General features: G+C 49.8%; 1 protein-coding gene across 6 annotated transcripts in view; it reads right to left on the bottom strand.

The window, feature by feature from the left end:
- Positions 1–371: 371 nt before the first annotated feature.
- The window catches only part of Tnip1 (TNFAIP3 interacting protein 1), a 50,623-nt gene continuing 26,041 nt past the window's right edge, over positions 372–24,953 (bottom strand). For 3 of the 6 annotated variants that reach the window (XM_076936826.1, XM_076936824.1, XM_076936827.1), the window contains 13 exons: positions 22,475–22,666; positions 19,590–19,684; positions 17,833–17,956; positions 15,317–15,406; positions 13,220–13,285; positions 12,945–13,076; positions 9,547–9,675; positions 7,660–7,791; positions 7,023–7,148; positions 6,623–6,688; positions 6,167–6,358; positions 5,169–5,259; positions 981–1,164 (listed from right to left, as the gene is read on the bottom strand). In XM_076936826.1, coding sequence (XP_076792941.1) covers positions 1,130–1,164; positions 5,169–5,259; positions 6,167–6,358; positions 6,623–6,688; positions 7,023–7,148; positions 7,660–7,791; positions 9,547–9,675; positions 12,945–13,076; positions 13,220–13,285; positions 15,317–15,406; positions 17,833–17,956; positions 19,590–19,684; positions 22,475–22,666 — 1,470 coding nt within the window. In that variant the 3' untranslated portion in view covers positions 981–1,129. Of the gene's footprint in view, positions 1,165–5,168; positions 5,260–6,166; positions 6,359–6,622; positions 6,689–7,022; positions 7,149–7,659; positions 7,792–9,546; positions 9,676–12,944; positions 13,077–13,219; positions 13,286–15,316; positions 15,407–17,832; positions 17,957–19,589; positions 19,685–22,474; positions 22,667–24,953 lie in introns of all 6 variants that reach the window. The other 3 variants (XM_034506419.2, XM_034506420.2, XM_034506421.2) reach the window with 3 other exon arrangements.

The following is a 24,953-nucleotide window of genomic DNA, read 5'->3' as shown; positions in this document are numbered from 1 at the left end:
CACGGGAGGTAGGGACTGGGGATGGAGACAAGGGAGGGTGGAGGAAGAAAGAGAGGTACACAGGGCTTGTTTTGGGACCCACATTGCAGCCCTTGCCCAGCTTCTAGAGTCTGTGACCCAGTGCCCATCAGCCTGTCTTCACCCACCTTCCCCAGGGCATTGAGGGATGAAGAGGGTGTCACTTCTGAAGGTTGGGAACTAAGGCTTACTCTAAGTCCTTTGCCTAGGATCTTCCCGCCACACTTGGGTGCCCCTAAGATATTATCAGCATTCTCAGGGCTATGCAGGAAAGGAAAACTGGAGGAGGGCCAGAACCAGAGGAAAATATTCCACGGCCACCGGGGCATAAAAGAATTACCAGTCAGAAAATGTTGATCCTCAAGTTGGATTTATGTCCAAGATTTGTGCAAACGGCTGCCTAGCAACAGACAGCTACCTTAATACAGACCTCTGGCACCATAAACATCTAACTGTGGGGGGGCCAAAGTCATCTTCAGTCTGGGGCTCTTCAGCAGACATGGCTAGTGTGGCCTTCATTCCAGATCATGGCGGCTCTCAGGAGGCTGCCACAGGTGCAGTGGAGAGCATGACAGCATCAGGCCATCCCATCGTTCTCTTCTGCTCTAGAGACAAAGCCCTCTTCCTGTAACTCCTCACAGAGGGGTAAGGAGCAGGGGGCGCAGGGCAGGTCCTGATACTGAGCTTGAAGCAAAAAAATGGCACATGCACATGAACTGGGTGTGGTCTCTGGAGAGCCTGGAACCAAGTCTTTGAGGTTCTGAGAGGAAGGGGTCTTGTTGCACCCCACTCTTAGGATGGAAGCCAGTGGCCTCAGCAACAGATGGCCGGTCAAAGCCAGGTGAGACCTCCTTGTCTTGGCAAGAGGCAGGGTGTTGAGTTTCTCCTGGTTGCATCCAGAAGAACCTGGTGGAGGCCTCGTGGCTAGATTCTCCCTAGTCTTGTAAACAGTCTGAGGTTTGGCTGGAGATGTGGGCCAGCTGCCCATCCCAGCCTCTGTTCTGCCAAGGCTTGGGTCACACAGAACATGCACGTGGCCTTTACACTTTTGGCAATCTGAGGTCAGCTGGCTCTGAAAGATGAAGGTGGAACCAAATGACACACTGCAGTCTCACTGGGGCCCATCACAGTCATTGTCTGCAGACTCTAGATAAACAAAAGTTTTGAAGCTTCAAGATCATGCGGTCTGGTCAGTCTCACAGTCTCGCATGGATGCCAATTCAGGCCTCCTCACCAGTGTGAACAACAGCTAGTAACTGTATGCTACTGAGTGCCAGGCTGTGTGTCTAAGACATTTATCATGCAATCTGTACCCAGCCCTGACAAGGAGGCCATTTGTTACCCCTCTGTAACAGAGAAGAGAGCTAGGACAAAGGGGTACAAAAACCTGTCCCAAGTCCCAGATTTATAATGTTCTGGAGCTGGGATTTGAACTCAGTCTGTCGGTCTCTAAATCTCAAAAGTACTGGGAAAGGGGTCAACTCCGCCTACCATGCAACCCTCTGCCAAAGACCCTTTGGGGAAATGTCCTCTGTTGTACCTACCCATCCACTTTTCAAGATGGCATTCCCAGAATTCCACAGGCTCATGTTTCCTGCCGGGAGTGAGGACCCAAGCCCCCTGAGAAGCTTGCAGCTCCAGCCTCTGTGGCCAGATAGAGTTTCCTGAGGTTCCACTCTGGTCATGTTACTGTGTTTGAAAACATCTAAGGAATCTACACTACTCGCAAGATTCAGACCAGGCCTCTTACTGCAGTCTGCAAAGGCCCTGTACTGTGGAGACCTTGTCATCTCATACCTGCCTTGCCCTGGTGTCTCACTCTTTGATCTCAGGCTCTCTCAGATGCTTAAGGCAGCCACCTTCCTTCACTCCTATTAAAACACCAGGACTTGGATCTTGAATGTTGTTGTTGTTTTTTTTTTTTTTTTCCTTTTCTGAGACAGGGTTTCTTTCTCTGTGTAGCCCTGGCTGTCCTGGAACTCACTCTGTAGACCAGGCTGGTCTCAAACTCAGAAATCTGCTTGTCTCTGCTTCCCAAGTGCTGGGATTAAAAGCATGCACCACCACCAACTACCTGGCTTTAAATGTTTTCTAAGAGAGACATTTAAGAGTTTAGTCACCAGCTAGCTCACAGGAGGTAAGGCCCCATGGGGTAAATCAAAGTCACTGGGTAAGTGCCCTTGAAGGGGATGCTGGGGCTCCAGACCTCCTCTCGTCCTTGTTTCCCGGTGAACAGACCATATACTCTACTATGAGAGGCAGTACCACCAGAGGGCCAAGTGATCATGGGCTGAAACCTCGGAAGTTCTGAGTCTAAATTACAAGTAGATTATCTTGGGTGCTTGGGCCCAGTAATGGAAAGCTAAGTCATACTGAAAACTGTCAACCAAGGAAACTGCTGACCAGAGAGGACTCAATTGTAGAGTCTGTGATGTAGTTCAGAGGCCCAGAAACCGCCTAGACAGCAGTAGACAAAACAGTGATCGCAGTGGTTTCAGAAGAGCTTGGTACTGACTGGTGTGTCTGTAGTGAGGGCTGGCTCGTGAGGTCTTAGGTAGACATGAAGACCCTACTGGAAACTGGGCCACTTGTGTTACACTCTAGCAAGAACCTGTCAGTTTAGCCCATGGCCTAAGACCTTCGTGAAGTGGATCGTAACAAGTGGGTGGAGTCCATGCCAAGGTCACAGTGTTCTGGCACTGTCATGGCTATTGTCTTCAGCCAGATTTACTCTAAGATCAGGAGCCATGGCAGGGCAGATCATTTAAAACTACTGTAGGCTGGCTGGGAGAGAAGTATCAAACACATGCCAGGGAGGAGCCTCAAAAACAAACACTGCTAGCCAGGTGGTGATGGCACATGCTTTTAATCCCAGCTTTCCTTCATAAGAATTGCTTCTGGCCTGGCAGGGTAGCTCATGCCTTTAATCTCAGCATTCAGGAGGCTGAGGGAGATAATCTCTGGTTAACAGAGTGAGTGAGTTCCAGGACAACCAGAGCCACACAGAGAAACCCTGTTTTGAAAAACAAATGAACAAACAAACAAAAAACAGAGAGATACACACAGACAGACGGGGGTGGGGGGGTGGAGGGAAGAAAGGAGAAAGGGAGAGAGGGAGGGAGGGAGAAAAGCAACTCAGAGTGGAGAGATGGCTCTGTGGTTAAGAGTGCATACTGAGAACACTTGTCAGGTGGCTCAGTAACCTGTAGCCCTGCTCAGCGGGGATCTGACACCTGACTTCCATAGGCACCAGCACTCACACGTGCACACATAACTAAAAATAATTTTTAAAAAAGCGGCAAAGAACTTTGCCAAGAGATAATAAGATGTGTTGAGGGATTCCTCTTAATAGGAAGACCCAAAGTAAGGTGGGCTGGCTCCCATCTGTAATTCCAGTCCCGGAAAGGGAGAGGCAGGAGGATTACCACAAGTTTAAGTCCAACTTGGTTTATTATACAGAGTCCCAGGCCAAAAGACCTAGAAATGTAAAGCATTCTGACCTGGCACGAGAGCACCAGTGTGCCTTCAGGTGGGACTGCCTGGAGAACACTTCCAGGAGATTTCTTGGCCACGTTCGGGTCAAAGGTACTCAGAGGTCCTGACCACTGCATTAGAGCTGCACAGATCTAACTGGCAGTAGATGTTGGCCTTGTCCACATGATGGTGGTTTGACAGGTATGCATACTGTGAAGTGTTATGGGGTCATGGCTTCCACCCAAATTTCAAAGGAAGGCCTGGGGACTGGAGGCAGGCAGTGTGTCCAGCAGAATCAAGTCCCATTGAGCAACCCCAGAGAGGGCAGTAGGCGAGACTGCAAGGATGAAGTCTAAGCTGTACTGGAGACTCTAGGGAAGTTAAAGATGCCAGCTATGTCGGATAGGGGTCATGGAGAGCCATGGGCATAGCCAGTCAAGGTGACAGGCCAATGCTATGGAACTTCTGTTTGCTTTTCTGGGTATTACTCTGGTTTGATTCTTGAGTATCTTGTCTGTGATACTCTCTCCCTTCTGAAACATGGATATTTACTCTATGTCTGGCCCAACACTGTATACTGAAGCGTGGGACCTTCTCTTTGAATCTTTTATTTTGAGACAGGGTCATAGGCCAGGCTAGCCTTGAACTTTCTGTGTAGTCAAGGATGACCTGGGATCCCTGATTCTCTTGCCTCCACCTCCCAAGGGAAGGGAATATAGTGTGTGCCATCATGCCTGATTCCTTTTGGTTTCTGTAATGTCTCACAGGTGAGTCTGCCTTGAGCCTGAGAGACTGGGCTTTTAAGCAGTTCTACAATCATCATGACCAGGGGGACTCTGGGGAAATAGCCTACATGCACTTTGTGCTGTGCAATGGAATGAGCCTAGGAGCCAGAGGCAGAATGTCCCCAAATGCCCTAGTTATCAGCCTGTGGACCTCTTGGGAGTGGTGGACCCCAAGGAGGTGGGGCAGAGTAAAAGGAAGCTGGGTCATTACAAGTATGCCCCTGTAGAGAATACAGGCTCTCCCAGTTCCTCCTTCTTGATTTTGTTTTGCTTCCTGGGGTGCTCACCTCTGCTGTGTTCTCCTGGCATGATGCTCTGGATAGCCATAGGCTCAAGTGATGGGGCTGAGTAACCAGTGACTGAAATCTGTGAAACCTTGAGCCACACATCCTTCATCCTGGAAGCTGATTGCCTCAGGCATTTTGTCCCAGACACAGAAAGCTGCTAATATAGGTCTTTGTGGCTCTCATTTTTCTCTGCAAGAGGATCCCCACCCCTTTGGGTTTTCAGCTTGGATGTCACCACCTCCCCAAATCTCTCCTGGCCCTGCTCTAGGTCATGCCCCTTGACCTCTCTCACAGAAACTTGCTCCTTTTTTGGGCAAGTGCAACCCATCTGTTCCTGTGAGTCCTGAAATACACTTCTGCTCCCTCACTAGGACAGGACCATATCTGCTTCCACTTGTGAGCAGTGCTGGCTCCCAGCACAGTACTAGCATGACAGTGCCTGCTCCTTCCAATCATTCCACCTGTCAGTCAACATCTTTCCTCTCTCAATACTATTCTAAGAAGCTGGTCCTCCATGTCACCAAGCTCACAAAAAGACAGTTTCTGCAAACTGGATCAATGTTGTCAGGTAAAAGTCCTTTCTACCAGGGGCATCCATACTCACCTGGTTCTGCAGGCCTGTCTGGGGGTGGGTCCACCACTTGAGAGCTCTGATTCCGAATCCCTGCACAGGGTGGACGCCAGGTATACTCCGGCTGCAACAAGATAGGTGTTTAAGAATCCACAACCGAGCCAGGCGTGGTGTTGCACGCTCCTGGTCCCAGAACTCTGGAGGCAGACGCAGGCAGATTTCTGAATTTCTGTCAGCCTGATCTACTGAGTGAGTTCCAGGTCAGCCAGAGCTATACAGAGAAACTATGCCTCAGAAAACAAACAAACAAACAAACAACAAAGGAAAAAGAAAAAGAAAGAATCCACGGCCACATTCCAGAGCCATAGCCAGAACAGTCCTAAATGCACAGGAACAAAGTGCCAAATCCTAAGGCTGGACTGACTATCTCACTGTGTTGCTCAGGCTGGCCCCAAACTTGTGGGCAATCTTCCCTCAGCTGTGCTGGGATTACAGCATGAGCCACCACATTTAGCTTAAACTAATCTCCTAAGCACAGTGTCTATACCAATGTTTAAAAGTCTGTTTAGGAGAGAAGGTAGAAGAGACAGGAGGCGCCTGTACCCACTGAGGGAGGAGCTGGGCACATCAGAAGTAGGGCTATTATAGAGACTGCAGAAGGGCCAGGTGACAATAATTTTCGGGAGTGAGAGAAAAACATGGGGAAAGGAGAAGAGCTGAAATAAGAGGAGAAAGGGGAAGGAGAGAAAGCAGGAAGAGCGGAGGGAGGAGAGGAAGAAGGCAGAAGAAGGAAAGGGAAGCAAGGTGAAGGTTAGAGCTGACTCAGCAGAGGGTGGTACCCAGTGGGAGACCTGGTGGTAGTCCTTCCTACTCTGCACTCCTACCAGGCCTTCTCCTTCTGACACCAGTGACACTAAGCAGCTGGGGCCTAGACCCCTGCCCACAACCACCCTGTCTCAGAAACCACCAGACAGCAGTTTCTTACCCATTTACTAGGCAGAATCTGCAGGAAGGACACAGACAGGACTCACCAGATGGAAGAGGCGAGAGTTGGGGTGTGGGGGAGGGTGCTCCATGGTCATGGGGGATGGAGGGTATCGGATCTGGGACCAGTCCTTGTAGGCATGGTGAGGTACCATGGCTGGCATGGGGGGGTAGGCATAGGGATAGGCGCCGCAGACGTGCTCAGGGTGGGGTTCCACGTGGTAGCGTTCTCCTGAGGCCTGAAAGAAGGACTCATATCTGCCTCTGGTCTGCCAAGCCCCAGTGGCGCCCGCCTCATTGCCCTGTGGCTGGAACCTTAGCTCTCAGAAGGCAAGGTGAACTGGGATATGGGCAGAGGCCTGGGGACCTGGTCATAAATGATTGATAATGACAGTTAACAAGGACTGCTCTGGTGGCACTTAACTGGCAGAATGCCAGCACAACCCCCTCCCCCTGAAGGTGGTCAGGGTGCACTCATGTCGCCCACCTCTCCAGCTGCTCACCTTTGCTTTTCTCTTCTGCTGTTTAAGGGCTTCCTTGGCCTTCTCCTCCTCTTTGAGTGTTTTGAGCTGGAGGAGGAGGGAAAGAGGCCTCATAGTATCGGTGGTTCACGGCCAAGTATAGCCCTAAGGCCTCACCATTGATGAAATGCCAATGCAAACTCTAGGCAGATGGCTGAGGCCTAGGGTACCACTCAAGTGTGGGATGTCCCAGGAAGGGGACTGAGGGGCAGAGCAGAAGCTGTGCTGTTAGCTGTGGGGGCCCCTGCTCTTCCTGAGTGGCATGAACACAGGTCAGGAGGGCCGTCGAGTGCCTCTTCATTCTACTCTATTAGCTAGACCTGACATTATACAGAGGTCAGAGGTCAGACAGCCATTAACGGTAGAGCTGGACGGTGCTCACCTGGGCATTAGTCAGCATGACCTGGGCCTGCAGCTTCTCTACTTGCTTCTTCAGCTCCTCCTTCTCTTCGTTCATGCGTTCACGGTCACTCCGCTCCCTCTGGAAGTCCTCTTCAAAGATCTTTACCTGGTGGAGATGGGGAGGTGAGAGGTGTGGTGGCCTGTTAGAGGTTGTATGCTCAGGCCCCGAATCCATGTTTCACACTGGGCTGTGGGGGAAGAGCTGGGGGCACCGGGGATTGGAGTAGGGTACTTCAAGCCCCAAATCCAACTTCACCAGAATAATTCTGTGTTCTTTTATCTTATAATCTAGACTTTGAGAAAGGACTTCATTTGAACAAAGGGATTATTGGGTTAAACTTTAAAAGTACAAACATGGGCTGGAGGGATGGCTCAGAGGTTAAGAGCACTGTCTGCTCTTCCAGAGGTCCTGAGTTCAATTCCAAGCAATCACACAGTGGCTCACAACCATCTGTAATGAGAACTAATGCCCTCTTCTGGTCTTTAGGCATACATGCAGACAGAACACTGTATAAATAAAACAACAACAACAAAGATGTCCATAGAGAATGGAGAGCAGAGCTAGCCCTTGGAAGGTCAGCTGGCTCCCAGGGATGCACCAGCTCTTGGGGCCTCACCTGCTGTTTCAATAACTCATTCTGCGTCACCAGTTCCTGCTTCCTCAGATGGCCCCCAACCCCTTCTGGGCTCCCAAAAGCTGCAGGCGGAGATGATGGAGAGGCCTGGATGCTGAGGGCCTCCTCAAGGGCCTGGAGTCAGGAAAGAAGAGACAGGATCATCAGCAGGCATCCCTAAAAGTCAGAGCCACCTGGAGAGAGCCTCTTTCTATCAATACTGTAACCCAGCAGCAGTGGTCCTTAACCAGCCTCACTCATTATGGCTGTACTGAACGGGCCACTGCACTGAGGCCTCTGCATAAAGGACAGGACCTTATGTCCATTTTACCCACTTGAAAACTGAGGACCAAAGACTGTGACTGAGTGTTCTGGTTTGTTATTTTGTCAACTCTACACGATCCAGAATCATTTAAGAGGAACCTCGGTTGAGAAAATGCTTCACCGGAACTGGCCAATAGGCAAGCCTTTGAGGCAGTTTCTTGCTTAGGACTGATATGGGAAGGCTCATCTCACTGCGGGTGGTGCCACTCCTCTCAGCTTGTAGTCCTGAAGTATAAGAATGAAGGCTGGGTCAGCCATGAGAAGCAAGTCTGTAAGCACTATTCTTCCATGGCTCTCGCTTCAGTTCCTGCCTGCAGATTCTTACCCTGCAGTGACGGACCGGGACCTGAAAGTTATAAACTGAAATAAACCCTTTCCTCCCCAAGTTGCTTTTGGTCATGGTGATTTATTTCAGCAAAATAAATACTAAAGGAGTATTACACAACTAGTGAGTGAACACAAGGATTCAAACCCAGCTGTGTTCTTAACCTGCAGGTTAACCTGAGATCTTCACGTACAAAGACCTCTGAACGGGCCCAGCTTGACTCTCACACCCAAGACCTAGAAAGCTGCCTGCTTGGCTTTCTGTGAGAAGCTTCGTTCTCTGCCAGCTTCTGCAGGCTACTCAGCCTCAGCCAGCCATCTTGTCTCTAGACACATGAACCTGAACTGCAATTTCTACTTAAACTTATTTTACTAAACAACCCTGCATACCAGCCACAGCCAACACTGGGGGGTGGGGAGGAACTGGGTGGTAGAGGTGCCCACCTTTAATCCCAACACTCAGGAGGCAAAAGCAGCCTGGTCTGCAAGGAGTTCCAGGCCAGCCAGGGTTATACAGAAAAACCTGTCTCAAAAACAAAAACATCTAAGAAACCCAACTAACCAAACAAACAAGAAAGAAAAGCGCCCTCTCATTTCCTTCTTGTCTACAGAATGTTCCCGTCTTCGGAGTCCCTTCACTGGTTTCCACCAGTCCTGGTCCCCTGGTCACATGACATTTACATCCCCGACAATCTCAGGGATGGCCATTCATTATCCACCTGGACTTTTGCCCCTAGACATCAGGGACTCTCAGTGACAGGTCTCTTGTACTGCCTTCAAGAAGAGAGAGAGAGAGAGAGAGAGAGAGAGAGAGAGAGAGAGAGAGAGAGAGAGAGAGAGGTGTGTGTGTGGTGCCTAAACAAGACAGCCTGTTAGCAAGAATGAGAAAAAAACTATTGCTACCCTAGGACCATAGAATGGGGCCATTAAAAAGAGATCCAGGGATGGCTTTGCTGAGCAAGTGACATTCAAGCTTGGATAGGCCAGGCAGGGGATAGCGGGGCCTCAGAGGGAGGGACATGTACAAAGACCACATGGGAAGCAGGAGTGAGTCCAAACTCCTCCTGGGGTTGGGCCACTCAGAGTGTGTGGAGGCAGGGAAAACAGGAATGGAGCCTCTACACCCCTCACCAGGTGTCACATCTCTTCAGCTGGAGATGACATTGGGGGTTTGGGGGTGGGGGCTGCAGCTGAGCTCACAGTAGCTTTCCCCCATCTGGGGGGAGGGGTCATAGTGCCCACCTTATTGAGCCGCTGGATCTCCTTTTCCTGGTATTCTCGTTGCCTCGTGAGTGGGCTCAGCTGATCCTGCAGGTACTTGACCTTCTGGCGCAGTTCCTTGGCCTCTGCTGTCAGCTGTTCCTTGTCAGTCTGCAGGGAGTGCAGGGTTGGTAAACAGGGTCACTTCTGGAGGCCTGGGCTGCCTGACCCATGCCCTGGCTTTCCCTCCTCAGAACCATCTCATCGTGCTTGTCTGCAAATGACCTGGGAAAACGCTGGTGTCTTTCAGAGTCTGTATGTCCATGTCCTCCACTCCTGGTAGTGAGGAAGGCCCTTAGCTCTGACCCTAGCTCCCTCACTGACTGACAGAGACCCTGGGCCCCACACAGGCCCTCTTAGGTAAGCTTCCTAAATATTGAGGCTGATGGGATCATAACGAAAATCACAAAGGGACTTCATGAGAGCTGAGTCCAAAATTGTAAATTCTCTCAGAAGAGTGAAGAATACCATAATCTCTTAAGGACCTCAGATACCTGAGCATAGAAGAGACCATGCTCAAAGGGTAAGCAGGACAGAGGCCCTTCAGGGAAGCACAGAGTAGAAGGTCACCACAGCTGAGGGGTGGAAGCTTCCAGGCTTCTATACCACATAGCTGCAGCTGGAGTGGGAAAGGAGCATTGAGCAAGCCCCTTGGCTCAGTGAGAATCGAATGTGTGTACAGTGACTTCCTGGAGACCACACAGGGAAGACTTAAGGTCCCCATTTCCACTACATCCACTTCAAAGGAAGTTTCTTTGGTTTTTTTTTTTTTTTTACATTCTCTTTTATTTCTTTATTGTCTGTGTGTGTCAGACGACAACTTGTGAGTCAGTTCTGTCCTTCCACCATGTGGTTCCCAGGACCAAGCATTAGGCTTGGCAGGAAGTACTTTTATCCATTGAGCCTAAATATACTTCCCTGACTGGAAATCAAACTGGGCAGCAGAGGTAAAAGCACCAAATGCTATTCACCAGGTCAGGAAATGAATTATTTATCTTTCCAGGGACTGAGTTTCACACATGCTAGACAACTGTCCTACCACTGAGCTATGGTCCCAACCCCTCAGCCCCCACCTTTGTTATATTTCAAGTCTTACTAAGGTACCTAAGCAAGCTTTAGTTCACGCTATAGCCCGGGGAGGCCCTGAGCCGTGCGATCCTCTTGCCTCAGCCTTCGCAGAAACTGGGATTGCAGGTCTGCACCGCGATTCTTAGTTTAAAACAGTGGTTGGGCCGAGAGTGGTGGCAAACACCTTTAATCCTCACAGTTTATAGGCGGGGTCAGGTGGACCTCTGCATTAGACCCCAGCCTGGTCTACATAGTGAGTTCTAGGCTAGTCTAGGCTATATAGCAAGGCACCTGCCTCAAAAATAAGTAAAAATTAAAACAGTGGATGATGGCAGTGTAGCATTAGGAGCAGGTGTATCTAAAAGAACCTGTATTGTCAGCAGATGCGTTTTTAAAAGGCCTGGGAGCTGGAGCTGGTTCATAAAGATAGCCTGAGTTCAATTCTTAGCACTAACATGGTAGATCACAAACATCCAAAACTCCAGTTCCCTTCTGGCCTCCATGGGACCAGCTACTCAGGGGGTATACATACATACATGAAAGCAAAATACTCATACACATAAGATAAATAAATCGGAAAAAAAAATTTCAACTGAAGTTGCCTTCCAGAGGACCAGGGTCTGGGGAGGGGGTGGGGAAGTATTCCAGGAGCGTTAGCTCATCTGTATTGTGCCATGTGGATCAGGGGACTGAACAAGGCGGGTCAGTGCTCATCCCGTCCTGTATGACCTTGAGTCAACATTCTACACACCAGTGGGTGAGTAGTTTCTAGTTAGAGGTGGCTCAGGGCAACCTGGGCCAGGACAAATGGGTGATGTCCTGGCTTCTGCTTAAGACTGGAGGACAAGGAATGTTCTTGATCACAGAGTTCCCATCTGCACGGGCAGTGGAGAGGACAGAACTGTTGTCAGGGTCCAGGGATTTGTCTCCCTTGTAGACAGGAGTGAGACTCGGAAGAGCAGGGCCTCTGCTGCTCATCCTCAAGGGAAGGGGGAGACACTGACAGAGACTGTGCTTGGATAAGGCCTGGGTATCACATGCTGATGGAGTGTCTCTGAGATGCAATCATGTTGAAAATATCTGCTTTTTTTTTTTTTTTTTTTTTGGTTTTTCGAGACCGGGTTTTTCTGTATAGCCCTGGCTATCCTGGAACTCACTCTGTAGACCAGGATGGCCTCGAACTCAGAAATCTGCCTGCCTCTGCCTCCCAAGTGCTGGGATTAAAGGCGTGTGCCACCACTGCCCGGCAAAAATATCTGCTTTTAAGCTAGGCAAAACAGCCGAGTGCAGCTCCCTTGACAAGAAAGAAGTAGGACTATTACTAAAACCTCAAGGGTCTGGGAGTCAGGTGGTCTGTCTTTCTGTCAGCTGCTTTAGGACTCTGGAGGGCCGTGGCAGGCACCTGTCACACATGACAAAGCCAAGGCCTTTTTTTTTTTTAGAGCATCGCTCCACAGCACAACCAGAATGAGGTTCCTCCTGCCCTCTGTCTCTGCCCTCTGCCCCTTCTCTGTTGTAGAACACACTTCTATGGTTGCTCATCATCTCTTCTCCAACCAGGGCAAGCTGACTGCGTTCCCCTGATTCTATCTAGTACAGTGCCTGGGGCAGGCTGAGTGAGATGACTGGATAAACTAACTCCCTCTGTCTTAGACCCTATATTACTCTGAATTCTGATCAGCACCTCACTCCACTGAGGCCTGCTTTTATCTTTGTTTTAGGACATAGCGTCTTTTTATTTTATCTTGACAATCACATACAGCCCAGGCTGGCTTTAAACTCACTATGCAGCCAAGGATAGCCTTGAACTTCTTCACTTCCCTCTACATACTCTCGTGCCTGGTTTATGAAGCACAAGGGATTGAATCCAGGGCCTCAAGCCTACTAGACAAGCACTTTATCAACTGAATGCCAGTTCTAGCAAGGTCTTGCTATATAGCTCAGGCTGGCCTGTAACTTTCTATTCTCCTGCCTCAGTCTCCTGAGTGCTGGGATTACAGGTGTGAGCCTACTATGTCCCTTTTGTATGTTTACATATTATGTACGTCTTTGTATAGTTCTTAGGATTTAAGATTTTAATGGCTCAGGGGCTGAAGAGATAACTCAGTGGCAAAGGGCACTGGCTGCTCTTTCAGAGGACCTGGGTTTGATTTCTAATACTCACATGGTGGGCTAATAACCATCTATAACTCCAGTTCCAAGAGATGTGACCAAGAGGTCACGGAGCACTCAACCATGACTCTGGCTCACTGATCCTGGGGACTCTGGGAGGAGCCTGGAACCTCAAAGAGAGCATGGCTGACCACACTTGCCTCTTCCATCTCGATCTTAGATTTGGCCAGGAGGAGTTTCCGGTCAAAGTCACGCTGCTTCTGCTCACGCTCGGCCTCCAGCTCAGTCACCTGTTTCTGCAGGTCCACCAGCTTCTGTCGAAGCTCTGTGATCTGGAGGAGGGGCAGAGAGGGAGTGTGAGGGCAGAAGAAGAGTATGCACCAGCTGCCTCCATCTTCCCTAGCTGAGCCTGGTCACAGCTTCTCATCCCGCCTCCTTGAGCCATCCTCGGCTCAGCTCCCAGGAACTCCGTCACCTTCTGTTCATACTGCTGCTTCATAGACCGGAAATGATGGTCCCACTGCTTGTTCACTTCCAGCAGCTGTGGACAAGCAGGTTCTGGGGTTAGAAACACGAAGAAGAACAGCCAGATACCCACCAAGTGCCCCAGCTTCCCAGGTGCCCAAAGCACACGCAGGCTAAAGCTGCAATCTAGGGTGCTTCAATCCCCCATTGGTCAGGTGCTCCCTGCTCCTCCACCCGTATCTCCAGCTGCACTTCACCCTTGCTAGGAAAGCCACAGGAACACTGAGATGTAGAGACAGTTACTTTGAGGCCCAAACATGATTCTTCAGAGGGTACTCTGAAAGGGTGTGACAATCCCAGGTTTTCATTGTCTTTAAATTATTTCATTCTGAAAATGTAACCAATGGAAATACTAAAACCAAGGGCTGAGGTAGGAGACTGTCTCTGTAGAAAAGTGTTTGCCAAGCACGGACAAGGCCCTGGGTTCAATCTCTGGTATAGAAACAAACAAACAAACAAACAACAACAAAAACAGCAAAAACCCTGGTATAAAAAGAAGAAAAGAAGAACACTTTAGCCAAGTGTACAAACATACTTAAAGGCTAATCAGCCAGACACGGTGGCTAACCTTTAATCCCAGCACTCGGGAAGCAAGACAGAAGGATCTCTGTGAGTTTGAGGCTAGCCTAATCTACATAGTGAGTTCCCAAACAGCCAAGGCTACACAGAAAGACCCTGTTTCAAAACAAAACCAAAAGCAAAAATTAAACCCTCCCTCTATGTGTGTCCGAAGGTCAGCCTGGTGTAGGACACAGCTTAAAGTACATCACAAACAGATAAAGCACAGCCATTAAGAAAATAAGACACTTAATACATCCTTTGAGCTTTAAGATGATGTTAATTAGAAGCCGTACTCTGGACAGAGCAGCTACTCAGGAAAGAAAAACAACTCTACATCACTAAGTACATAAAATGACAGGTGATGGGAGAAGGTACTCCGACTTCAGATTCCTACCAACGACAAAAGTATTTAAAAATGGAATTGCTTATGCTGTAGATCTGAACAGATCTCCTGAGACAATTTTAAAAGAAAAAAAAATTTATCTGAAAAGCAGTATGTGTCCTTTTGTTTTTCTGTATATATAAAAAAAAGAACAACAACTCTGAATATAGGGTTTGCATGCCTGTAACTTCAGCTACTTAGGAGGCTGAGTTCAAGGGTCACAGAGGCAGCTCAGTGAGGCCACAGGTTCAGTTCCTAGTACTACAATAATGAGAAGAAAACAACCCCAAGGGAGCACAGTGAGCTGATGTCAGCTGCAGCTATCTCAAGGGAGACCTGTGGTTCATTATATAATGAACATTCTTTTAGTTCTGAGACGTAAGTAAATCTAGAATACACATGTAAGCAAGCCTTCAGATGTGTGTGAAGGAAGGGGGATGGGAAAGAAGAGGTTGGGAAGGCCCCAGCTGTGCGAAGAGGCCTAGAAGAGGGACAAGGACAGGCTAGTGCCCTGGGCTGGAGGTGGGGAGGGACCTGGGAGACAGAGAACACTGCTGCCAAGGGCGTGGGTGCTTCCTTCACTGTTGGCCACTCCCCACCGCAGCATGTGTCTCCAATGCCTGACTGACCATGACCTCTCCTGTGTCCAGTTTATCTTGGCCTTCCTAAGCTCACCCCTTTAATACATGGGTCTGCATCTATATGTTGGCTGGGTGTGGGCACCCATGGAGGTCAGAAAAGGGGGTTAGACTCTCTGGAGCTGGAGTTACAGGCAGTTGTGAGCTGGTAAATGAGTCCTGGGAACTGAACCCAGGTCCTCTGCAAGAGCAGCATGGCCTAATGCCACTGAGCCATCTCTCCAGCTCCCTAAGCTCCCCAAACAACTTTAGCATGAGCCACAAAAACAGTCTCCTCAGTGATCCCTGTGGTTGATCCAGAGAGGACAGGCACCTATCCCATGGGCAGATGGTTCAATGGTTTCCACAATAACTCTCCAAGATGATCCAGGACCAGTGGGAACCAGAGAGTCCGGTAGGGCCTTTCACCCCTGTGGTCCCCCGCAGGGAGAAGGGTATTCCCTGACCCCTCTGCTTGGCCACCTACCTCCATGCGCTGCTGTTCCAGCAGCTTCACCTTCTTCTCAGCTGCACCAAAGGGCCCCACTTCAGGGACTTTACTTGCCATCATACTGGCCTAGGGAGAGACAGAGCCATCAAAGTGTCAGATATAACTTTGTTCCTCAGACCCTTATCTCCAATCTCCCTGCTCCTCCCACCCAGCAGCCACCTGAAGTGTCACAGCCATGACCTCCTCCTTCTAGAAGCCTTTTTTTTTTGTTTTGTTTTGCTGATGCATACCACGGTTGCCGGCCTCACATCCTGCCCCCATCTCCTTCCACAGCCATGTTCCCCTCTCTAACTTTGAGGCACTGCTGGTCAGCATAACAACTCTGAAACCCCTAACCTAAAAGGTGTGGCTTATATATTTTTGAAGCTGTGAGGAGCCAGTGAGATGGCTCAGTGAGTGAACGTGATTGTCTCTACACCTGATGAGCTGAGTTCAGTCTCCAGAACCTAGGGTGGAAGGAGAGAAGGGTCCTCTGACTTCCATACACGCATGCAACCCCCAACATAAAAAAAAACAACGGAAAAGTGTTATGGAGGTTGGCAAACATCGTGAGCCCACAAATATGGGCTAAGAGCCCGGCACTGTGCAGATGCACATAGCATGCTATTTCTGAGATTCTTTCCAAATTCTGCAACCACAATCTAATCTAAACCCAAACCCATTCTGCAAAACAACTGGCCAGCATAACTCAAAAGTGCCAAGGCCATGGAAAAAAGGACAGCTGATCCACATCACAGACATGAGGAGACTAAGGAGCTGTGATACTGAATCCCACATGGGATCCTGGATTCAATTCTGGAAGACAAAGGTTGGGAGTGAAAGATGGGTGCATCTGAGCAGCGCTGCAGTGCCAACGCCATTGCCTACTCTGGGAACAACCAGAGTTATTTAAGCTGCCTGGTAAGGTAGGTCTGTGGTTATGTAAGCCAGCCAGGGAAGATGGAGGGAGAAAGTATGGGAACACAACTCCACACTACTTCTGCCTAAGTTTAAAGTTACCTCAAAATAAAATGTCTCGAAATTAAACACCTAGTAGTGTTGGGGTGACAACCACAGGACAAGGCTAGAAGTGGACGTGTGCTGACTGTCGCCAGGGCCCTCGGTGTCTGCTCAGACCAGAAGCTGTTCTGCACTAGCCCCATCAACTGCAGTCCACCCCAGGCCCAACACTGCCCTGCAGTCATGTGTTCCCTACTCTCTATTCCCTACCACAGGCTGGGCAGAAGCTGGAAGCAGAGTTTGTGAGCCTCTGGTGCCCCCTACAGGCTAGGTCCTGTAAACATACCATGGTACCTGGGGAGGAAAATAAGTTTCTAATAAGGTGGCCTCTGAGAAAGGGCAGATGCCTGCCCCAGGAAACCCACTGTTAATAGTGACAGCTAAAGGCAATGTGGCACTTAGTTTTAATCCCAACAAAGGCAGGAGGATCTCTGTGAGCTGGAGGCCAGCGTGATGTACACAGTGCATTTCGTACCATCCATGGCTATACAGTGAGGCCATGGTTAAAAAAATAAAAAGGGGCCACAGTGCTAGTAAGAGGCAGGGTGCCAATGCTTTGCTGTTTAGCTGGCCACCCCCACCTCTGCTTGAGAGGTGACAGAAGAGTCTTAATTGTATGGTGGCACATGACCTCTCCAAGACTCCTGCTGGCCCTGTACGTGGAAAAGATCCCTCCAGGCAAAAAAGCCCAAAAGAGCTCACGGCTTTGCAAGTCCTGGGTAAAGTACACCACTGCTCAGGGGTAGGGAGTGAGTGATCAAGGTAATTACTACATTACACAGAAAGCTGGCATTAGGGCTTATGCTGCAACTGACTGCAACTCACTTAGGAGGTTAAAGTATTCTATCAACAATAGGGTTAGAGGAGATGGGGCAGGGGGATGGCGTAAGTGGAGCAAGGCACACTTGGACTTCACTGTGTGGCAAGGCTGGGCCTGGAGGTGTGGGCCAAACCAGTCTTCCTCTCCATATAGAGGCTCCAAGTTGCAATCTCACAAGCTTAATACAATCCCCATAACATCCCTGACACTTTAGTTCCACCATGGAATGTTAAGATACTAAACGGACTTTTGGGACTCACCTTTAAGAGGGAGACTTTGACAAGAGAAAATGCATTAAGATGTTAGTACCCAGAATGAGCAAAACACTGAACCCCAACTCCCAAGAGCAGTTGCTGAACAATCTAAGTCAGCAAGCAAGAGAAGCAAGCAGCCAGTGGGGGCCACAGAGCCACGTGACTGCCAACAGCTCTCAGCATGTGTCTCAGAGAATGGGACATTCCACGTGGCGTGAAGGCAGACCAAAGAGCCAAGGAGTGGTCACACCGCAGAGGCAGATGCTGCACCAGGAAACAGAGTCTACCAACTAGAATCTTCTGCTGCTGGAATTGGGGGTGGGGGTGGGGGTGGAGAGGAGGTATGCTCGTTCTCACTGAGAAGCTGAGCAGATCCTGGGTTTGAGAAGCCTGGGATACTAGAACTTCCTGCTACACACCTGCTGATGTCCGGCCATGCCCTTCTTGCCAGCACCCTCTGTCTTCGGGGAGCTGGGCTGCCCACAGAGTCCCTCTTTGCAGCTGCTGTTCATCAACAGTTTCTTGAGCTCCGTGTTTTCCTCCCTGGATAAGAGACAAACGGAGACATCACAATGTCAGCCCTGGGCTAAGAAGCCTGCAAAGCCAAGGATCTACTGTCACAGGCACTGCAGGCCAAAAGGGCATCTGTAAGGCACCCAGAAGGTGTGCAGGCTTCACGAGAATCTGTAACAGCAGAGTTTGCTCATCTGTAGGTTGTCTACACACAGGGCACCTTCAGGCCCGACGATCCAGTCCTCCCAAGAAAGCTCCACCCCTCTGGTTACAGTCAAGTGCCCTGGTTCAGCTGAAGCAGACAGATCCTGTGTGGTGCTTTAGGTCCTGCGCACTGCACTCACCGCACCTGACACTCCCTCTCTTCACCTGACACAGAAAGAGCAGGCTCCTGGCTCAGAGCCAGGGTTGATGGAACCATCTTCACACCTGTCAGAGACTCAATCCCACTGTATCTGCTTTCAAGGTTATCTAGTGTTGAATACAGGTGCTGCTCTAGGTGAGACCTCCTTTATAATTTACAGTAGGAACGGTTACCAAGCAAAGTTGAGTGTGAGTACTCACACCTAGAACTCCAACGTTCATTTGGGAGGCAGAAATTAGACTATGGAGCTTGAGGCAGCCTGAGCTATGGAGAGACTGTTCCAGACAAAACAAGCAGAAATATAACTAAGTGAGAGTGACATCCTAAGTTCATGAGGTGGGCAGTGCCAGGTACTCAGGAGGTTTGCAACATGGACACATTCCTTCAGCTTCCATTTAATTACAGAAACACCACAGAGTCAAATGGCTTTTCCCAGTCTACTCAGCAAGGATTTAAATTCCTTTCCTTTAGCCTGGGCATCCTTGTCCTTAGCATTATCCATGTCCTCCATGGATAATGGAGTGTGGCTCTAAGGCCCTAACCACTAGGCTATCCAAAGTAAATCAAGACATGATGATGCAAAATGGCCCTGGGGCTACAGGAATACACAGTGGCAAGACCTGGCTCTAACACAGACTCTCTCGTCTAATAGGCTAACCCAGCACCCTTTCACCCAGGAGCATGGTGAGCAGGAACTGTTGCTATTCTAGTGAATGCCTAGGTCTGTGTAGTGAGTCTCTACCCCTCTCTGGGGCTATTTCCCATCACACAATAGGAGCTAGTCTACTCGACCATAAAAGGGCAAAGGTCCTTTGAGATCCATCAATCACAAATTCCTGTTTCCCTAGAAACAAGAAGCACTGATCCTTGGTGGTCAGAGATCCCTGGTGACAAGGAGACCCTAAGGCTCACCTAAGACACCCAAACTCAGTCTTGCCAAGGACAAAGAGGCTGGGGTAAACCTGTATGCCTTCCCACAGGTCTGAGTCCAGAGAGGGGCTTCCAAAGATCCCAGGAAAAGCGAGCAGGGAATGAAGGTGACCACCAGGGGGCAGGAGAGTCCTGAGCCAGCTCCTACACTAATGTCAGCAGTTGTTCCCAGGGGAGGGCACCTTTTAATGCTGTCTACACCTCCAAGATAAACACAGTCCAAGGGAGAAAATGCCAGAAACCAAGGAAAAGGGCCAAGAGATCTGCTGTCAGAACAGAGCTGTCAGATGTGGCCTCATCCCAGGAACCAGTGTCTCATTATTCCCCCTTCCTTATTCCTCCTCCAGCCTCAGGGTGGCCTGGACTTACCGCAGCCTCTCAGCAGCCTGATCCCGCTGTTCCAGGCCCTTGTCCAGCTTGGCCTTCAGGGCTTCATTCTCCTGACGCAGTTGCTCACATAAGGTCTGTGGGGTAGAGGAGCAGACAGGGGCGACGGTTAGAAGGGACACATCCCAAGGCATGCTGACACAGGGGGCTTGAGCTACAGCCACTAGGCCCATCCACCCAGGCTTCTCTTACACGGGAGTCAGTAGTGAGGATGCCTGACAGAGACTCAGAGCTGGGTCCTGGTCCTCTCAATGAGAATTCCCTCCTCTCCTCTTAACGGCTATCCCAGCCTGGACTCTTCCTCCTTGGCTCACGTCTCGTCTCTTTCCCTAACTAGGGTGGATGTCCTACATTCACTACTACACAGAATATAAGGGAAATTGTGTCATGTCACCCAGGGAGACTCAAGAACTGCTGGCTTCCTTTCTGACTAGCTTGGGTGCGTGGGAGAGACAGCCTTGCATTGTGGTTGTTAAACCCTGGGTTGAAGGTTGAAAAACACAGAAAACTTGTTTTTCTAATGCCCAGCAGAGGGCCCTGTGCCACATTTTATCTCAAAAAATATTTATTTTTTTCTTTTTTAGGTGAGGTCTTACCCACCTGTAACCCAGTTGGGCCTGAGACTTAATATATATATATATATATATATATCCCTCAGCACTGAATACCCAGCAACCTTCTCGCCTTGACCTAAGTACTGAGATTACACGTATGAGTCTGCAATGTTTGTTGAGTGAACCAAGAAACATATCAGAGATAGAATGAGGAGGAACTGGATCCAGCTTCCTCTACCCAGAGGCTGAGAAACAGAGACCTGCTATGGCTCTGGGCGGGGACACCAGGGAACAGACTGTCCTGCTCCTGCCCTAAGGGAAGGCCATAATAGCAGCTCACTTGTTAGACTATTCTTGGGGTCTCTAGGTAAACGCCCTGGGTACAAACCAGATGCCAGACAGGATCAGCAGCAGCCAAAGGTCACCACCCTCCATAGGAGAGTCGAAGAGCACACCTGTGAGCTCACTTGAAAGATTGGTTTGTTTTTAATTTATGTACAATGTTTTGCCTGCACCATGTGTGCAGTGTCCACAGAGGCCAGAGGAGGGCATCAAATCCTCTGGAACTAGAATTACAGAAGGTTGTGAGGTGGATGCTGTGTGGGCACTAGGCACCCAACCCCCATCCTCTGCAAAAGCAGCCAGTCATCTCTCCATTGTGTATTTCTGGTTGTCTCTGGAACTCACTCTTGTCTCTGTAGACAAGAGCTCTACATGCCTCTATCTCCTAAGTGCTAGGATTATAGGCATGAGCCAACTGTCTGGCTATGTCTTTTTTTTTTTTAAGATGGAGTCTAGCTACATAGACTAAGATGGCCTTGAACTTGGGATCCTCCTGCCTACTCCTAAGCAGGCATTATGGGTAAAGCCTTCACTCCTGGCTCGACTGTTTTTTCACCAATTCTGTATGAAGTGCCAAGTACTGGGGCAAAATGGTGGGTACGCTCTCTCTCAAACTAATTAAATAAACTACCCAATAAAACAGAATTGTTATGAACTGTTAGAGCCAAGGAAGGGATAAACACAAGAGTGACGTAAGAGACTGGTGTCCACCGGTGTCCAAGATATATCTGCATTTGAGTGCCAAAAGGCTGATGCTCAGAGTGACCTCAGCTCTGGTACCACGTCAGATTTTCTTTCTCAGGGCTCAGTTTGGAAACTCCAAAGCCTTGGTGGCCTCTCAAAGAAGTCCCCTCCCTGAGCCTGGTTCTGTAGGCTCTCCACCACATATTGCTTCTCCAGTCTCCAATGAGAGTCACACAGGCAGAGTAGGACTCAATGGCTCAAGCTTAAACAGGGTGGATTCCCTCCTTCCATCAAGGTCTACTGGCACAACTGAGACCACAGACTGACTGGCACAGAAGAAGGGTCTACCCGGAAGTAGGGAGCCTTAAAGTGAGAGCTCTACCCAGAAGGAAGGGGTGCTCAAATCCTGAGCAGGGCCTCAAGCAGCCTCATGTTCATCTTCAAAATGGTTACCAATTAATTGCAAGTGGATCCTACTTAACTGCAAAGCAGAGTTAAGACGGCCTTCCCAGAGTAGAAGAGCATCATCACAAAGAGCTAGCAGTGACCCATCTCCCAGTACTAGACTGGGTTCTAGACTGCACAAAGGCCTCCTTTGATGCAGTGTCCCAGGAGGGGACATTGCTAGCTCAAATCCTTACAGGACAGGAGATTGGCAACGTGTCCAAGACCATACAGTAATGAGGATCAACCACTCTCCCCCAGCACAGGAAGAGGGATTTGAGAAAGGAGGGAGGGAGGGTGGCTAAGGGTATGAGATTTTAAATAGGACAAATTAAAGCTGGGTGAGGTGGCTCATGTCTAGAATCCCTGCGCTTACGAGGTTGAGGATGCTGTGAATGAGACCAGCTTGGGGTAAGAGTGAGACAGCCTGGCCGGGTGGCGCACGCCTTTAATCCCAACACTTGGGAGGCAGAGGCAGGCGGATTTCTGAGTTCAAGGCCAGCCTGGTCTACAGAGTTCCAGGACAGCCAGGGCTACACAGAGAAACCCTGTCTCGAAAAACCAAAAACAAAAGAAAAGAAAAAGAAACAAACAAGAACAAAGCAGGCTATACCCAGCCAGCCAGGTCACACAGCCCAGGACGCTCACTGAATCTGTGAGGTCCACCTCCCATTTCCTCATTTCCTTCTTTCTCTACACAGCTTCCCACGAATTCCTTACTGCAGCCACCACTGTGAACAAAAAGCTCCAAATAGGCCTCAAGTCCAGCCCACAGAAATCCCCCCAGTTAAGCCCTACACGCGGTAGCTGGGTGGGACGTGCGGAGATGCCTGCTGGCCTCACCTGCAGGATGGAGGTACGCTGCTCATTTTTATGCACTTTGGAGGCCAACCTGTTGAACTCAAGGGCCATTCGGCCGAGGTGGGTGAAGAGCTGGTTGTGGTCTGGCTCCTCCGCACACACGCTCAGGGTGGTCTCCAGGCGCTGCAGATGGAGCATCAGATTGCCGTCCTCTGGGGGTGGGGGCCCCAGCTCCTGTGGGAGCAAGGAGATGATCTTCACTAAGCCTAACCAGACAGGGCCAGCCAATTCTTCTATTGCTTCCCCATTCTTCATGACTCAGTTTCCCCTGTGGTCTCTGTTCAGCCCAGAGAAAATTTCCAGTTACACAGGTTCCCTATCTGGAGCTGACTCACAGGGCAGGACCTAGGACTTCCAGGCTACTGGCTGGCCTAACACCACCAAGGCCATCTTCCTCCTACGCTTTGAGTCTTACTGAGTGCCTGAGGGTAATCAGTTCACCCTCCCCCAGGCTGGGCATCCTTCAGCAGTATGTGTGTGTGTATCACTTCCCTCCTTCATTGCACAGCAAAACTGACAGAAAGGAAGGCAGAGAGGGTGTCTCTCTGTAACACACTGCTTCTTGAGCTCAGGGAGGCTCCACAGGGGGCTGTGCCTGGGAGTGGACCAAACACCATGTTTCTAATAATCACAGCTCTAATACTGCTGAGAACCCCAACCTAGTCATTTGAGAGAGAGCAGCCTGGGCAAAGTAGTTCAGTACTGTTTTCTCCATTCTCTCTAGAACATTGCTACTGAAGCCACTGGTCATACCCACATCAGTCCTAAGGATCTCAGTAGAACCTTTCAATCCTGGCTCACAGACAGGTGTTAGTTAGGCCTCCCAACCGTCTCTTGCCCAAGGCCCCGTGCTAGACCCCAGGGTTCTGTGGACCTCATTTCTATATATCCTGATCTACCCCAAATGTTCACACACTTCAGTTCCTCCAGATTCCCTCCTCTAAAATAGTTCAGAAAATGACCCAGCAGATTTCCCCTACCCATCCACCCACTCCCCACCCCACAACACAATCCCCAACAGTTCAGGCAAGGAATCACCCAGCAGATTCCTCACAAACTCCGAAACTTAAGGGAATCAGAGAACAGAACCACAGGGAGCTGCGGTTCAGGCTGGGATAGTGAAGTATCTGACAGAGAACTTGCTCACGGCAGCCCAGTGAGTACATGGCAGAATGGCAGAGCCAGCCCTACAACTGGGGTTTTCTCACTGTAATCCAGGGCGTTGTGACCTGCTACTAAGCTCTGTGGCAACTGAATGCTCAAGCCTGTTTCCTATCAGCACCATATTCTAACTAAAAAATAAAAAGGCAGTATCAGTTTCCAATCGTGCATCCCTTCTCCACCACAAAGGACTAGGAGTGGCCAGGGCTGTTCTCTGAGGCTCATGAAGTGCTTCAAATCCCCCAAGTTTCTCCAACTAGTCTACAAGCTTCCAGCAGGAGTTGGTGAACTCCTGAGCTGGCACAGACTGAGTACGCAGGGACTGTAACTGAAAAGGTAAGTAAGTCACCAGCCCATGGCCACATGATGAAACCTTTCTGGGCGAGAGAACCCTGCCTGCTCTCAGTCGTGTCTCAGTCCTGGGGATAGAACAGGGCGAGATGCATGTGGTCCCAGGAGACAAAACAGAGGCCCTGCCTCATACTCAGCTTCCTGACAGGATAATCCTCTAGCACTAAAGGCTAAATGCTGGTGTGAGGTGGGATGGTGTTTGTGGGTGAGCGGAATAGCACCAGCCATCCAAACTTCCATGACTTGGGGCCATCGGTCGATAGAAAGTGAGGCCAAGTAGTGCTGGCTTAGCAACAATTTAACGGTCTACAGGGGGCGTGGCTCATTGCAAGGACTTAGGAGGAGAGGCGAGAGGCTTGTCTCATGGGAAACAAAACAGAATAGAACAAAGCAAACATTAAATGGGAGGAGGGAGGGATGAGGAAAAGACAGGACTGTAAGGTCTCTGACTTATCTAGAAGATCTGTCAATAGCTCTCCAAGTCTGGCATTTTAAGAAATAACAGGCCGGGCAGTGGTGGCGCACACCTTTAATCCCAGCACTTGGGAGGCAGAGGCAGGCGGATTTCTGAGTTCCAGGCCAGCCTGGTCTACAGAGTGAGTTCCAGGACAGCCAGGGCTACAGAGAGAAACCCTGTCTCGAAAAGAAAAAAAAAAAAAGAAAGAAAGAACAGAAGGACTGCACGGTTGGGACCGAGGTTAAACACTGCAAGGTAGGAATGTGGGTTTGAGTACCTGCCCCCTGAAGCTGGAGAAACGTGTATAACCCCACATGTGAACAGAAAGTGTCACCTCCAGCCCATCTGCTCCTGGGAGGAGCCAAGGACCTGCACAAAGGGTAAATCACTCCCACCCCTCCCATCAGCACCAGGCCGACCCTTTCCACACCCCCAGGCTTGGAGCCTACAGACCCAAGAGGCTGAGTCACTGTAACTGGTAGAAAGGTGATT

The sequence above is a fragment of the Arvicanthis niloticus genome, chromosome 6, assembly GCF_011762505.2.
Source record: "Arvicanthis niloticus isolate mArvNil1 chromosome 6, mArvNil1.pat.X, whole genome shotgun sequence".
Classification (NCBI taxonomy): Eukaryota; Metazoa; Chordata; class Mammalia; order Rodentia; family Muridae; genus Arvicanthis; species Arvicanthis niloticus.
The sequence above is the reverse complement of the archived record's forward strand: the minus strand, read 5'-3'. Positions and strand labels throughout refer to the sequence as shown.